General features: G+C 41.6%; 1 protein-coding gene across 6 annotated transcripts in view; it reads left to right on the forward strand.

The window, feature by feature from the left end:
• The window catches only part of LOC144681248 (ankyrin-2-like), an 866,008-nt gene that overhangs the window by 578,327 nt on the left and 274,105 nt on the right, over positions 1-13,576 (forward strand). For all 6 annotated transcript variants that reach the window (XM_078542889.1, XM_078542897.1, XM_078542890.1 and 3 more), the window contains one exon: positions 12,255-12,440. In XM_078542889.1, the coding sequence (XP_078399015.1) occupies positions 12,255-12,440 (186 nt within the window). The remainder of the gene's footprint in view (positions 1-12,254; positions 12,441-13,576) is intronic.

The following is a 13,576-nucleotide window of genomic DNA, read 5'->3' on the forward strand; positions in this document are numbered from 1 at the left end:
AGGGCTTTCCCATCACTGTCTTCCCTCCTCAGTCACCATTGCTGCCCTGGCGGTAGGGAGCTTGTAACCCCAATTGCTCATCCATGACTCCATTGGGGATTGGGACCGAGGGCTTGGCAATCCCTGCCCATCACAGTATACCCCGGTGAGTGCAGCATGGCCTTGCAGGATGCTGTTGTGAGATTCTGCATGCTCCTTTGACCACTGCGATTCACATCCATGATGGCAGCAGCCTGAGCCTGCATAGATCTCATGATCTCTGTCTGAGCTTCCAGTGCAGCATTGAGATATTGCATGGCTTCTGCCTGTGCTACAGTGGAAGCTAAGACAGTGGCTACCAGACGCTGCATCACAGTTGGAACCGCCAGAGTGGTCTTCAAGCTGGCGCCACTTCCACACTGAATGAGCTCCAAGCTCTGCACAAAGCCCTGTGCCAAGTTGGAGCCTGACTCCTTCATGTCCCTTGACAGTGATGGAAGGCTCTGTGGCAAAGACCTTTCAATCCACCAAGTATCTCTGTGTCTGTGGTCACTAACATTCTCCTGAATGGCACCCCATCAATGTTCTTTTCTGGGTCCCTGTAATTTAATCCTTTGAAGAGCTGGCAAGTGAGTCACCCTTTCCCCTGGCCTGGCTGCAGTGTGCTCCTGTCAGGCAATTCACCAACTGTAGATCCTGACTCCATACTGTCTTCTAAGGTATGCAGAGTGCCAGTACCTGAGCTGGTGACTGACAAGTGTTGGGCCAAGCGACAGTGTTTCTTCATCTCTCTCTTCCTCCTGGCTATGTTGCGGCTGACTAGGTGGCAGCTCTTGGATTTCTGAAAGTATAAATGCAGAAGGAGAGGGTTGGACTGAGGTAAGGGGTTAGGAGGAAAGCAGGGGGTCCACAGTGACACCATCTAAAACTTTCATTTCATGCCAGATGTCATGATGTGGGTAAGGAGGGAGTTGACAAGGAGCATAAGGCAGTAATTTAACATCATCCTGAATGACCTTGGCGCTGCTAGATGCCATGGTCTCTGTTGCCACTGGCCTGATGACTTGGAGTATCATCTCCTGAATTGGGCTGAGTGGATGGAATTGTGGCGGTCCATCACCACCCCTCCACTCCTGCTTCACTTCCCTGGGTCTCCTATTAAGGACCACCTTGTCTTGCAAGAGAGATGGTAGAATGTCAGTGATTATGTGTTTGGGTGATGTGCCTGTCAAAGCTGAATAGCTTGAGGTTTGTGTAGACAGTGAAAGGCAAGTGTGAGGGTTACATCATTGGAATTTGTGTGTGTTAGGAACTAGGATTAGTTGAAGTGAGTTATATTTGTATTTATAGGTATTGGGGAATGAGTTTTAGCTTTAAGTTTAAGTTCAATTTATATTTCTGTTTTGGTGTGTTAAGAAAGGGAGGAACTTGATTTTTGTTTCACTTTAAAGGACGCCTGCATTTTAATGAGATTTTATGACTCTTGAAGGGGAGTTAAAACAAATACAAGGTAGAAAAACTGCGCTGTTGCCTAGCAACAAGAGGCCCACAGACAAAAGGAGAAACAGAACAGTTTATAGTTCAATTGAAGCCAGGAGCTAGGAGAGGCTGGACACAGCATATGGAACTGCAGAGAGAGCAGATTTCACAAGAGTCCCAAAATGTCCCAAAATCAAGAAGTGAGACAGAAAGGAGGGATCCCAAGAAGACATTCTAGTCAAAAGGTGTCTGGAAAAGGTCCTGTTCAGTGGAAGTGAAATTAAGGAGCAGGGAGGAAGGTTCCAAGCTTAAAGGGAGAAAGCTACAGGACATAGACTTAAAACAAAATCAGCTTGCAAGAAGCCAGAAGATCCAAGGAGATAACCAAAGGTGTCTTTACTATGGAAATGAGAATAGGTGGTACTCATTGGCATGGCTGAGTATCTGAGAGAGAATTCATGGAAGGCTAAGTTTGAATGGACCCTTGTGGAAAGCATCTGAGAGAAAGCATTATTTGGGAGAAGATTCCAAAGTGAGTTCTCTGAGAGTGGACATTGGAAATCCTCGTGTGAAAGTTTCATTTCATGAGACCGGTTGGCTCATAGTGTGACAAGTGTCTGGGGTAGTGGATGAGAGATCCATAGCATCTGTTTGGGGTGGTATCTGTCACTTGGTTTCAGAGGTGGTGTGTCTAACCACAGGTCACCTATTGGTTTACATGGAGTGTGTACTTACTGCGAACATTAGTGTATAAGATAGAGTTTTTGAAACTTGTGTTATTCTTATGGATCTGTATATGTGAAGAGAAAAAGATTGGTGAAGACAAATGTAGGTCCCTTACAGTAAGAAACAGGGGAATTTATAATGGGGAACAAAGAAATGGCTGACCAACTAAATACATACTTTGGTTCTGTCTTCACAAAGGAGGACACAAATAACATACCAGAAATGTTGGGGAACACAGGGTTTAGTGAGAGGGAGGAACTGAAAGAAATCAGTATTAGTAGGGAAATGGTGTTGGGTAAATTGATGGGATTGAAGGCCGATAAATCCCTGGGGCCTGATAACCTACATCCCAGAGTACTTAAGGAAGTGGCCCTAGAAATGGTGAATGCATTGGTGGTCATCTTCCTAGATTCTATAGACTCTAGAATAGTTCCTACAGATTGGAGGGTAGCTAATGTAACCCTACTATTTAAAAAGGGAGGCAGAGAGAAAACAGGGAATTATAGACCAGTCAGCCTGACGTCGGTAGTGGGGAAAAATTCTGGAGTCCATTATAAAAGATTTAATAGCTGAGCACGTGGAAAACAGTGGCAGAATCGGACAGAATGAGCATGGATTTATGAGGGGGAAATCATGCATGACAAATCTCCTGGAATTTTTCGAGGATGTAACTAGTGGAGTTGATGAGGGGGAGCCAGTGGATGTGGTTTATTTGGACTTTCAGAAGGCTTTCGATAAGTCCCACATAAGAGATTGGTGAGTAAAATTAAAGCGCATGGGATTGTGGGTAATGTATTGAAATGGATAGAAAACTGGTTGGCGGACAGGAAACAAAGAGTAGGAATAAACGGGTCTTTTTCCGAATGGCAGGCAGTGACTAGTGGGGTACCGCAAGGATCGGTGCTGGGACCCCAGTTATTCACAATATATATTAATGATTTAGATTAGGGAACTAAATGTAATATCTCCAAATTTGCAGATGAGACAAAGCTGGGTGGGAGGGCTAGCTGTGAGGAGGATGCAGAGATGCTTCAGTGTGATTTGGACAAGCTGAGTTAGTGGGCAAATGCATGGCAGATGCAGTATAATGTGGATAAATGTGAGGTTATCCACTTTAGTAGCAAGAACAGGAAGGCAGATTATTATCTGAATGGCTATAAATTGAGAGAGGGGAATGTGCAACGAGACCTGGGTGTCCTTGTACACCAGTCACTGAAGGTAAGCATGCAGGTGTAACAGGCGGTAAAGAAGGCAAATGGTATGTTGGCCTTCATAGCCAGAGGATTCGAGTACAGGAAGAGGGATGTCATGCTGCAATTGTACAGGGCCTTGGTGAGACCACACCTGGAATATTGTGCGCAGTTTTGGTCTCCTTATCTGAGGAAGGATGTACTTGCTATAGAGGGAGTGCAACAAGGGTTTACTCGACTGATTCCTGGGATGGTGGGACTGACATATGAGGAGAGATTGAGTCGATTAGGATTATATTCTCAGAAGAATGAAGGGGGATCTCATAGAAACCTATAAAATTCTAACAAGTCTAGACAGGGTAGATGCAGGAAGGATGTTCCCGATGATGGGGGAGTCCAGAACCAGGAGTCACAGTCTGAGGATATGGGTAGACCATTTCGGACTGAGATGAGGAGAAATTTCTTCACCCAGAGAGTAGTGAGCCTGTGGAATTCATTACCACAGAAAGTAGTTGAGACTAAAACATTATATGTTTTCAAGAAGGAGTTAGATGTAGCTCTTGGGGCGAAAGGGATCAAAAGGGTATGGGGAGAAAGCGGGAGCAGGCTATTGAGTTGGATGATCAGCCATGATCATAATGAATGGTGGAGCAGGCTCGAAGGGCCGAATGGCCCAATCCTCCTCCTAGTTTCTATGTTTCTATATCTGTAAAGATGTGGTTGCGAATGAAGGAGTAGTGTAACATAATCCATCTTTTTCTTGTTAAAAGTACATCAGCAGACTCTGTGACTCTGTTTAGACTCACATTTCGAAACAAAAATAAAACTAGGACCTATCAAGCCAGGCTCTGCCCAGGGATCCAACTTGTAGTAACATCAACTGGGATAATAACAGTAGGTGCAGAGCATGTGAATGTTAGGCATGAGTCCTGAGTACTAAGGAGTGCTAATGTGTGATTGCTGGCAATCTGGTGCATTGAGCAGCAAGAGAGAGGCTGGCAGATTGGTGGGTATGAGATGTCATATGAAGATGCATTCACTGATCTTGACTGCATGTGTCTGGTCATTAAACATCTCCTGGTACTGCTGCCAGGTTCTCAGGGCTAGGCTCTGGGCATTTGCCTCCCTTACCATCTGCTCCCATTTCTGAAGGGCCTGGTATGAAGACCTCCTGGCCCCCCACTGATCCCACCCTCCCCATGGAAAAACACCTCTCCTTGAGCCCACTTCCAATACAAGCAGAATACTGTGGATGCTGGCGATTGGAAATAAAAAAGAAAATGCTGGAAATACACAGCAGGTCAGGCAGTATCTGTGGAGGGAGAAACAGAATTAATGTTTCAGGTCAATGACCTTTTATCAGAACTCTAACACTAGTGCCTTGAGTGCAGCATCTGAAAACCTTGGACCCCCTTCCATGGTCTGGTATTCTTTGCTCCTTCACTTTACCTGTATCAGATGAGTTATTTGCAGTCTTCAGTTATCCAGTGCAGCTTCCCTTTAAGAAGGATAGACTGCCTTGAAGGCGAGTTAGAATCCATGTTAGCCTTGGCTCTGTGGCCCCCTGTTGTGTGTGCAGCCAGCCAGCAGTGTGGGTCATGCAGGATTGCATGGCAAAATGTAAATGAGGAGGCAGCACAAAGTTTACATGCTACAAAGAATAAAGAAGTCTTGCTGCAATTGTAAAGGGTTTTGGTGAGATCACGTCTGGGATACTGTGTGCAGTGTTGGTCTCCACGTTTAAGAAAGGATATATTTGCATTGGAGGTGGTATAGGGAAGATTCTTGAGATGGGTCCCTGGGATGAGGTGGTCATCCTATGATGAGAGGCTAAATAAATTGGGCGTATATTCTTTGGAGTTTAGAAGAATGAGAGGTGATCTCAATGAAACCTACAAAATTTTGAAGGGGCTTGATAGGGTAGACAATGAGACACCGTTTCTGCTGGTTGGAGAATCTAAAACACAGGGGCATGGTTTCAGGATAAAGGGGCCAATCATTTAGGACTGAGATGAGGTGAAATTATTACACTCAAAGTGTTGTGAATCTTTGGAATTCTGCATCCCAGCGAGCTGTGGATGCTCCATCTTTGAGAACTTTAAGGCTGGGATGGACAGACTTTTGGTATCTCAGGGAATTAAGGGAGATGGGGAGTGGGTAGGAAAATGGAGTTGAAGCTCAAGATCAGCCATGATCATGCTGAATGAATGGCAGAGCAGGTTCAACAGGCCGTATGGTCTTCTCCAGCTTCTAGTTCTTGTGTGCCTGAAAAACTGCGCACACAATTTTTTAGCCCTTTTGAATCCAATTTATTTAACCTAACTAACAACAGGGGGATGAAGAACAATATTAAAATTGTCAAATCTATTCTTCTACATAGACTCTACCCTTATATTAAAACAAGGTAGATCTGCACCTCAACTCTATTTATCTGTCTTTGCTGCATATAGTTTGATACATTTATCTAATAAAAATTTATCTCACTTCTCACTCTTTCTAGAACTCTTCAATTGTCGTAGAATCCACAACCTTTGTGTGCATGTGGCCGGTGGTGTGTGGTGGGGTGGGGTGGGGTGGGAGATGGCAGGGGGGCTGGGGAGGGTTGGATGGGAGAAGTTCTTGATTTCCACTATGCTTTGTATGAAAAACCTCTCCCAGTTTTCATTTCTAAATTGCCTGGCTCTAATTTTAAGGCCATGTTCCCTTGCTCTTGATTCCCCCCACCTACTCTATCAATATTATAACGTCATAACAATCCTTTTAACATGTTAAACACTTCGATTAGATCTTCTACATTCAAGGAAATATAAGCCAAGTTTACACAATCACCAGGGAGTGTTTTTATTTTCAAAGCCATATGAAAGAGAAGAGATGGGGCTACTTTATGATAACATTCCTCTCGGCTTTCTGAAAACATTGCTACTTCCTCCTTCTGACAGAGATGCAGAAGATGCAATAAAGTTCAAGAGTAAGATGTGCAGCAGCCTAAATTTCTTTGCAAAAATTGAGGTATTTGGAATCATAAACCCTCTGGCAGAGTCACAGGTTTGTTTGAAAATTGGTCGCAGTGAGCTTGTTGCATCCTTTCTTTATCTTCTCCATCTTTTGATCTGACTTTGCCACATTCACTGTGGTTTTCAGGCTGTTCTCACAGTTTGTGGATTCCAGCCAGGGCTCAGTCTGAGAAAAACCTGAGAGTTCATGGCACAATGAATTTTAATAAAATGGCAGGTGTGAGATGTTCAAGGCAAGAGCACAATTGCATTCTCGTCTCAAGGCGCTGCTGTCAGCTTCTCCCTTAGTGCACTCGATTTGCATATGAAATCTTCAAGGGCATTTAGAAAGAGCCAAATATCTGATCTAGAAATTAATGAAGCATTCACCCAACTGAGTTCACAAATAGTGGGAATAATTCAGCCTGACTCTAAAAGATGCATACGTTCATTTACTCACATTACTTCAGCCAAGTTGTAGCAGTCCCAAGAGCATGATGCATGGAGGCTGCCAATGTAAATTAACTTTGTGTTTCTTTCATCACAGATAGCCCTTTTATTTCTTTGGCTTTCAGTTGTTTCTTTAACCATAAGCAAAAGGGATTTATCACTTTCGGCACACAAACTAACAATACAATTCTCATTTTAACTTAATCATAGCATTTTACAGTACTGAAAAAGAGCATTTATTCCATTACAATTGCACTACTTCTCGTAAAGAGCTATCTACTTAATTCAATTTCTGTACTTTCCCCATACCATTTTATTTTCCCCTTTTTAACTGTGGTCTTAGCTGGTAGCACACTTGCCTCTCAGCCAGAAGGTTGTGGGTTCAAGACCCACTCCAGGACTTGAGCACAAAAATTAAGACTGATACTCCAGTGCCATACAGAAGGGGTGCTGCACTATTGTAGGTTCTGTTTTTCAGGTGAGATGTTCAACTGGATGGACTTTAAAGATCCTGTGGGACTATTTTGAAGAAGTGCAGGGGATTGTTCTCGGTGTCCTGGCCAATATTTATTGCTCAATCAACATCACAAAAACAGATTATCTGGTCATTATCACATTGTTGTTTGTGGGAGTTTGTTATGTGCACATTGGCTGCCGCATTTCCTACATTACAACAGTGACTGCACTTCAAACATACTTCATTGGCTGTAAAGCACTTTGGGATGCCAGGTGGCCATGAAAGGTGCTGTAGAAATGCAAGGCTTTTCTTTATTTTGAGGCTTATCTAAGAAGGTGCACAGTATCCAATCATCACTGAACAAACAGTATATGTACATTTTGTTTAAACGTTTTTAGCTGCATGGCAAAAACAGTGATTCAGTAGAAATGTGACCCAGTTAAAGGTATGCAGTTAAGCATCCTGGAATGTTGCATTTTGTTCAATTATGTTTTTTATAATTACATTTTTAAAGGAATATTTTATATCTTTTCTTCCTCATTTTTCTTTTTCTTCAGTCATTTTGAGCTTCAACTAAAGGACTCCGAGATTTTCGCCACTGAACCAGCATTAAAAATGATGCACAAAAAGATCATTTTCCTCTAGCAGAAATGTTTCAACACTTCCCCACTGTAACTCAGCTAGTGGCAAGGACTCAGCAGGGTGGTGGATCAAACTTTCAAGCATTATAGTATCATATAACCATCTACCTTACCACTTTAACATCTCTGAAGTGGTTTCCGCTTAGTAGCAATGTTGAAGTCGCAATATAGATTCAGAGCCATGGCCTGACCTTACTCCAGAGAGAAGTGTTGTGGATGGGACTCATGGAGGAGGCAATCTCACAGCTCGTGGGTTTGACAGATGGAGCCTAAGTCTAGTGCAGTGTCAAATTGGTTTAGAAAGTGCCAGGAGAGAAGCTAGTGATTACTTTTGAAACCTTTAAATGCTTAGAAAATACAGATGCTGCAAATGCCTTTAATACATTTAATGAAAATGATGATAGTTGTTTTTAACAGCACGGCTGTATTTTAATTTAATTTATCTATGACTTAAATATTGCTTTATGACAATCTAGTATTGCCATTAACAGTAAGAGATTGCTGTCTTGCATAACATGGAAGCATAACCCGACCATGTTTTATGACTGTAACCTGTGTCATAAAAAGTAAGAACTGGCATTTGATCCATTGTGTTCTCTTATTGTCTTTGGTGTTCTTTGAAATGGTCAACTGAGTTGATCATTATTCATTGCAAACAACCTGCCAAAACTTAAAGAGCCTTGGGACAGAAAGAGTTTTTAAATTAATTTTCTCCCCATTATTTTGTCTCTTCATGCTCGGGAACAGGTCCATGGTTGTTGGCTGCTTGATACTACATACCCCAAATGACCATTTTTCATGTGTGAACCTCAGCACCAAATCACTGTGTCAAAAAACAATTAGTTCTGAAGTCAACATAGCCTAGCCTACTGCAGTCCTCACCTAATTTTCATGTGAGCACATTCTATACTAGCCACTTGGTAGCAATCGGGAACAGGAACCCTGGCTGTGTATTCAATGCATTTACCCACTAATCTGTCAAAAAGATGAGATATATGTTGGAGCACCAGGAGAATAGTCTCCATAAGGTCCTAATGGAAAGGTGTAAAATATTGCAAAACAATCGATTTTTGAAAAATGAATGAGCTATGGTTAGGTGGAAAGAGGAATAGGCATATAGATCTGCAATGGACTATCTTTAAAAAGGAAGTAGTAAAGTTTCAAAACATTATATTATTTAAACCATGACTACTTCAAGTTTAATGATGCTGTGAATAAATAAAGAGGTTAAAAGCAAAATAATAATTACAACAAAATGTAAAAAAATGAGGACAGGTATGAAATTAGAAAAGGGATAAGGAAAGCAAGGATAGAGTACGAGGAGAGAATTTCAAAAATGAGATATCGATTAGCAAAAAAGTGGCAGATGAAAATCAATATCAGTAAATGTTAGGTGATAAATTTTGGTAACAAATATGAAATTGATAATTATTCTTTGAATGGGGAAGGTTGTCTGATATTAGTGAATCAGGCAATGCCTAGGAATATAAATACAAATTTTGTGAAGAGTCAGGCCTTGTGGCTGGTTTGTAGTCATAGAATATGGAAGTCTAATTAGAAACTGTCTCCTGACTTGAAAAGGCAGGTTTACATGCGATGGGCTCAATACTATTCAGCTTCAACAGATAGATTAGGGAATTCAGGTTTACAAGATACTAAAAGCTGTACTTCAAACGAATAAGACCATAAAAAAGCTAATGGATACAATGGGTTTTATGAAAGGACATAAGAATGTAAAAGCTGAGATGTAATGGTTAAATCTATATAAAACCTGAGTAGGACCATAGCCTGGAGTAGTGTATGCAGTTTTGGCCTCCACAACAAAACAAAACCATTGAAGTGATATGAAGGGCTACAATGCAGTTTCAATGGGTTGTTGACATGAAGAAATACAATTATTAAGAAATACTTGAAAGATAGCAACTGTTTTCATTGGAACGGAAGAGATTATGTTGTGCTTTAAAAGCAGTGTTAAACATTTTCAAGGGATGAAGTTTAGATATAATTATAATAATACTAGCACAGATCTGCAAAATATTTGTTGTTAAATTACTGTCTTTATTCCAATGGCACTTCTTTAAATACAGGATTTTTAGTTTTTTTTTTCACCAAAAACCTTAACAGAATCAAAATGTCTCACTCTGGTAAAAGATGCATAAAGCTGTCCAAGTGTAAAAACAGGCCTAGGAATATAAATACACACTTTGTCAAAAGTCTAGCCTTGTTTAATCATAGAATATGAAAGTCTAATTAGAAACTGTTTTCTCCTGAATTGAAAAGGCAGATTTACATGTGATGGGCTCAATATGATTTGATAAATAAACACTCTTATTTCCTTGAATGTTATAATATCAGCATCTACCACTTCCTAACTACAATCTTGTTCCATGACAAAGTCCTTGGTTAGGATTCAAGTTTCATATCAACACTACAACTGCTACTTCCTTGAGTTTGTACGGTGGCATGCCCATTGGAGTTAAAATGTGTAGAAATTCTAGGGGTTATAGATTGTTATCATCTTCTTCATCTATAGAATCAAGCTGATGCATTATTTTGATTCATTAGACAGCTTTTCTAAAACCTTATCATTCAAATTTAGCGAATCTTCATTCTTAGCACAAAAAGCTTTTGAATAATTAGTTGTATCAAATAGTTATCTCTGCCATTTTGTCTCACTTAACCAATTCCATCATCTCATCCATCCCTTCCATGCCATTTCCATCCCATGTCATTCCATCCTCCTCATGTCATCCCTGCCACATTCCTCCCATCTCTCCCATGCCATCCCCATCCCACTCTTGCCATGCCCATTCATCCCTCCTATCCCATCCCATTCCTCACAGAATAATCTCTCCAGCCATGGTAACTTTGTTGTTGGGCTCCGCTGCTTTTTGTTTCCCACCAATACACCGCAGTTATCAACCATTGGCAGCCACATGTGTTTCGCTGCTCCAGCCCTCTATGTGCCCCGCATGTCTCTGTGTGTACCAGGCACTGCCCACCAAATAAACCCACCAACAAATAGACCCTTTAAACTGACCAATCAAAAGATTCCAGATAGACAATTCTGAGTATTATTATAGATAATAACATAATAAAAAGTAGAAATATCCAGGGTAAAGTTCAAGTTTGATAGTGGCCATGCAGTGTGCAGCCTATTCAATTTCCCTTTCCATTGGACTACGGAAGCCTTTAGCTATGTCTTTGTTGCCTCCATGCTTGACTTCAGAAATATTTTCCTCACTGGCCTCAAAAATGTCCACTCGACATAAACCCCAACTCAGATGAAATTTCTGGCCCACGTCCTGTGCCACATTAAGTTTTACGCATTCATCACACCTGGCCTTGCCAACCTCCGTTGGTTAGCCACTTCCCAACACACTAACTTCAAGATCCTAATTCTTGTTTTCTAGCCTCGCCTGAGGTACGCTTCACCCTATCTCTGGGATCTCCTTCAGCCCTACTTCTCATTTAGCCTTCTGATCCATACATCTCATGCATTCTCCCTTCCCCCACTTCTCCATCAGTGGGAGAGCTCACTGTATTCGTTGGAATCTCTCAGGAAGAATGTGCTGGCCCTGGAGAGGGTCCAGAGGAGGTTCACGAGAATGATCCCAGGAATGAAAGAATTAACATATGAGGAACGTTTAAGGACTCTGGGTCTACTCGATGGAGTTTAGAAGGATGAGGGGGGATCTGATTGAAACTTACAGAATACTGAAAGGCCTGGATAGAGTGGACGTGGGAAAGATGTTTCCATTAGTAGGAGAGACTAGGACCCGAGGGCACAGCCTCAGAGTAAAGGGAAGACCTTTTAGAACAGAGATGAGGAGAAACTCCTTTAGCCAGAGAGTGGTGAATCTATGGAATTCATTACCACAGAAGGCTGTGGAGGCCAGGTCATTGAGTGTATTTAAGACCGAGATAGATAGGTTCTTGATTGGTAAGGGGATCAAAGGTTACGGGGAGAAGGCGGGAGAATGGGGTTGAGAAACTTATCAGCCATGATTGAATGGCAGAGCAGACTCGATGGGCCGAATGGCCTAATTTCTGCTCCTATGTCTTATGGTTTTATGGTCTTATGGTCTTCACCTTGCTATTTCTTTTCATGCCTTCAAAAGTCTCCTCAAAACCGCCAATTCACTTAACACTCTTGTTACTATCCTGTGTTTCTCCTCTGGTGAAGCATTTTGGGGCATTTACTAAGTTAAAAGGACTTTATAAAGCAAGTTGTTATTTGTATTTTGTGGTTGACCTGTTAAATCTGTCGTCAAACTTTCAAGTAACCAAATCAAAGCCACCTTCTGTTGAAGTAAAATCCTTGTTTCTACATTGTCAGGATGGGTTCACTCCCCTAGCTGTTGCGCTGCAACAGGGTCACAACCAAGTAGTTGCCATCTTACTGGAGAATGACACCAAGGGAAAGGTGCGGCTACCGGCCCTGCACATCGCTGCCAGGAAGGATGATACCAAATCTGCGGCACTGCTACTACAGAATGATCACAATGCTGATGTGCAGTCCAAGGTAGGGCAACTCATGCATTGTATTGGGCTGCTTATAAAGCTGGAAAGGATGAACATCCATCACTTCATGTCACATATAAAGTTATTTTAGTGAGATTGTGCGTATTTAACCTTTTTTGAAGCAGGTTGTTTGTTTCCCCATTTCACAGTGGGGCATTCATTCTGATATCTTTGATTTATTTAAGATATTGATATGTGTTCCCCATCCCATATGATGCACATGGACACAAAAAATGCATGATGCAGAACAAATTATTTTGCTTTATTGATGACTCCATTCTTTGTTATTTTGTCCCTTTGCTACTCACTGTAGCCCACGTGCTCAGGTTGGCCAACTGATCTGTTCCTGGGTTTCCACCACTCCTTCTCAGTAACTTGTTAAAGGGAATGGCCTTTAAGAAGTTCATTCTCAATTTTTTCCTCGATGTGGAAGAAGATTTACATCCAGAGAATCATTTGGATTGATGTTTGAAAAGAAGTCTGCAATTATGCATAAATCTGAAGCAAATCATAGCAATGTACATTTGATAGACACAAGTGATTCTGCTTGTTCCAGATTATTTGAAGACATATTGCATAATAGTTCATTTTCACACATTTGAACATGAGTGCATGTATCTCCTGCTCCTAAATACTTTCTATAGTAGAGCCTTTTTCACCTGGAATAGGCAAACCCCTTAAAATACTGTTCACAGTTTGTTGACATAGTTAACAGAAGCCGGGATTTTCCAGCCCCACCGGAATTGACTTTCAGCGGGACTCGATACTCCCAGTGGCGGGCGGGCCTGGAAAATCCTGCCTACTGTTTCTGCAGGAAAGTTTGCAGCTTCATAACATGACTAATCAATAATTAGCACGATAGTCATAACTCACACCCATACTGCCATCTGCTATAGAGTGTATTCATGTTGGGGCACCTTGGTTTCAGCCTACCCAAGGTATCTGTACTGCATCCTTGCACACTGCTAGAGTTAATGGAAAATATTCAGTAGAGAATTGGAATAATGAGACTTGGCTGAGAACCCAAACATCCATTACTTTTGTTGAAACACCTGAGCCCCAGAGAAAACATTGCTTAATTGACAACCCTAGCTCTCTGATTTTTGAGGTCAATTTCACAATGTTTAATTACACAAG

This window comes from Cetorhinus maximus, chromosome 1 (assembly GCF_964194155.1).
Source record: "Cetorhinus maximus chromosome 1, sCetMax3.hap1.1, whole genome shotgun sequence".
In the NCBI taxonomy this organism is placed as follows: domain Eukaryota; kingdom Metazoa; phylum Chordata; class Chondrichthyes; order Lamniformes; family Cetorhinidae; genus Cetorhinus; species Cetorhinus maximus.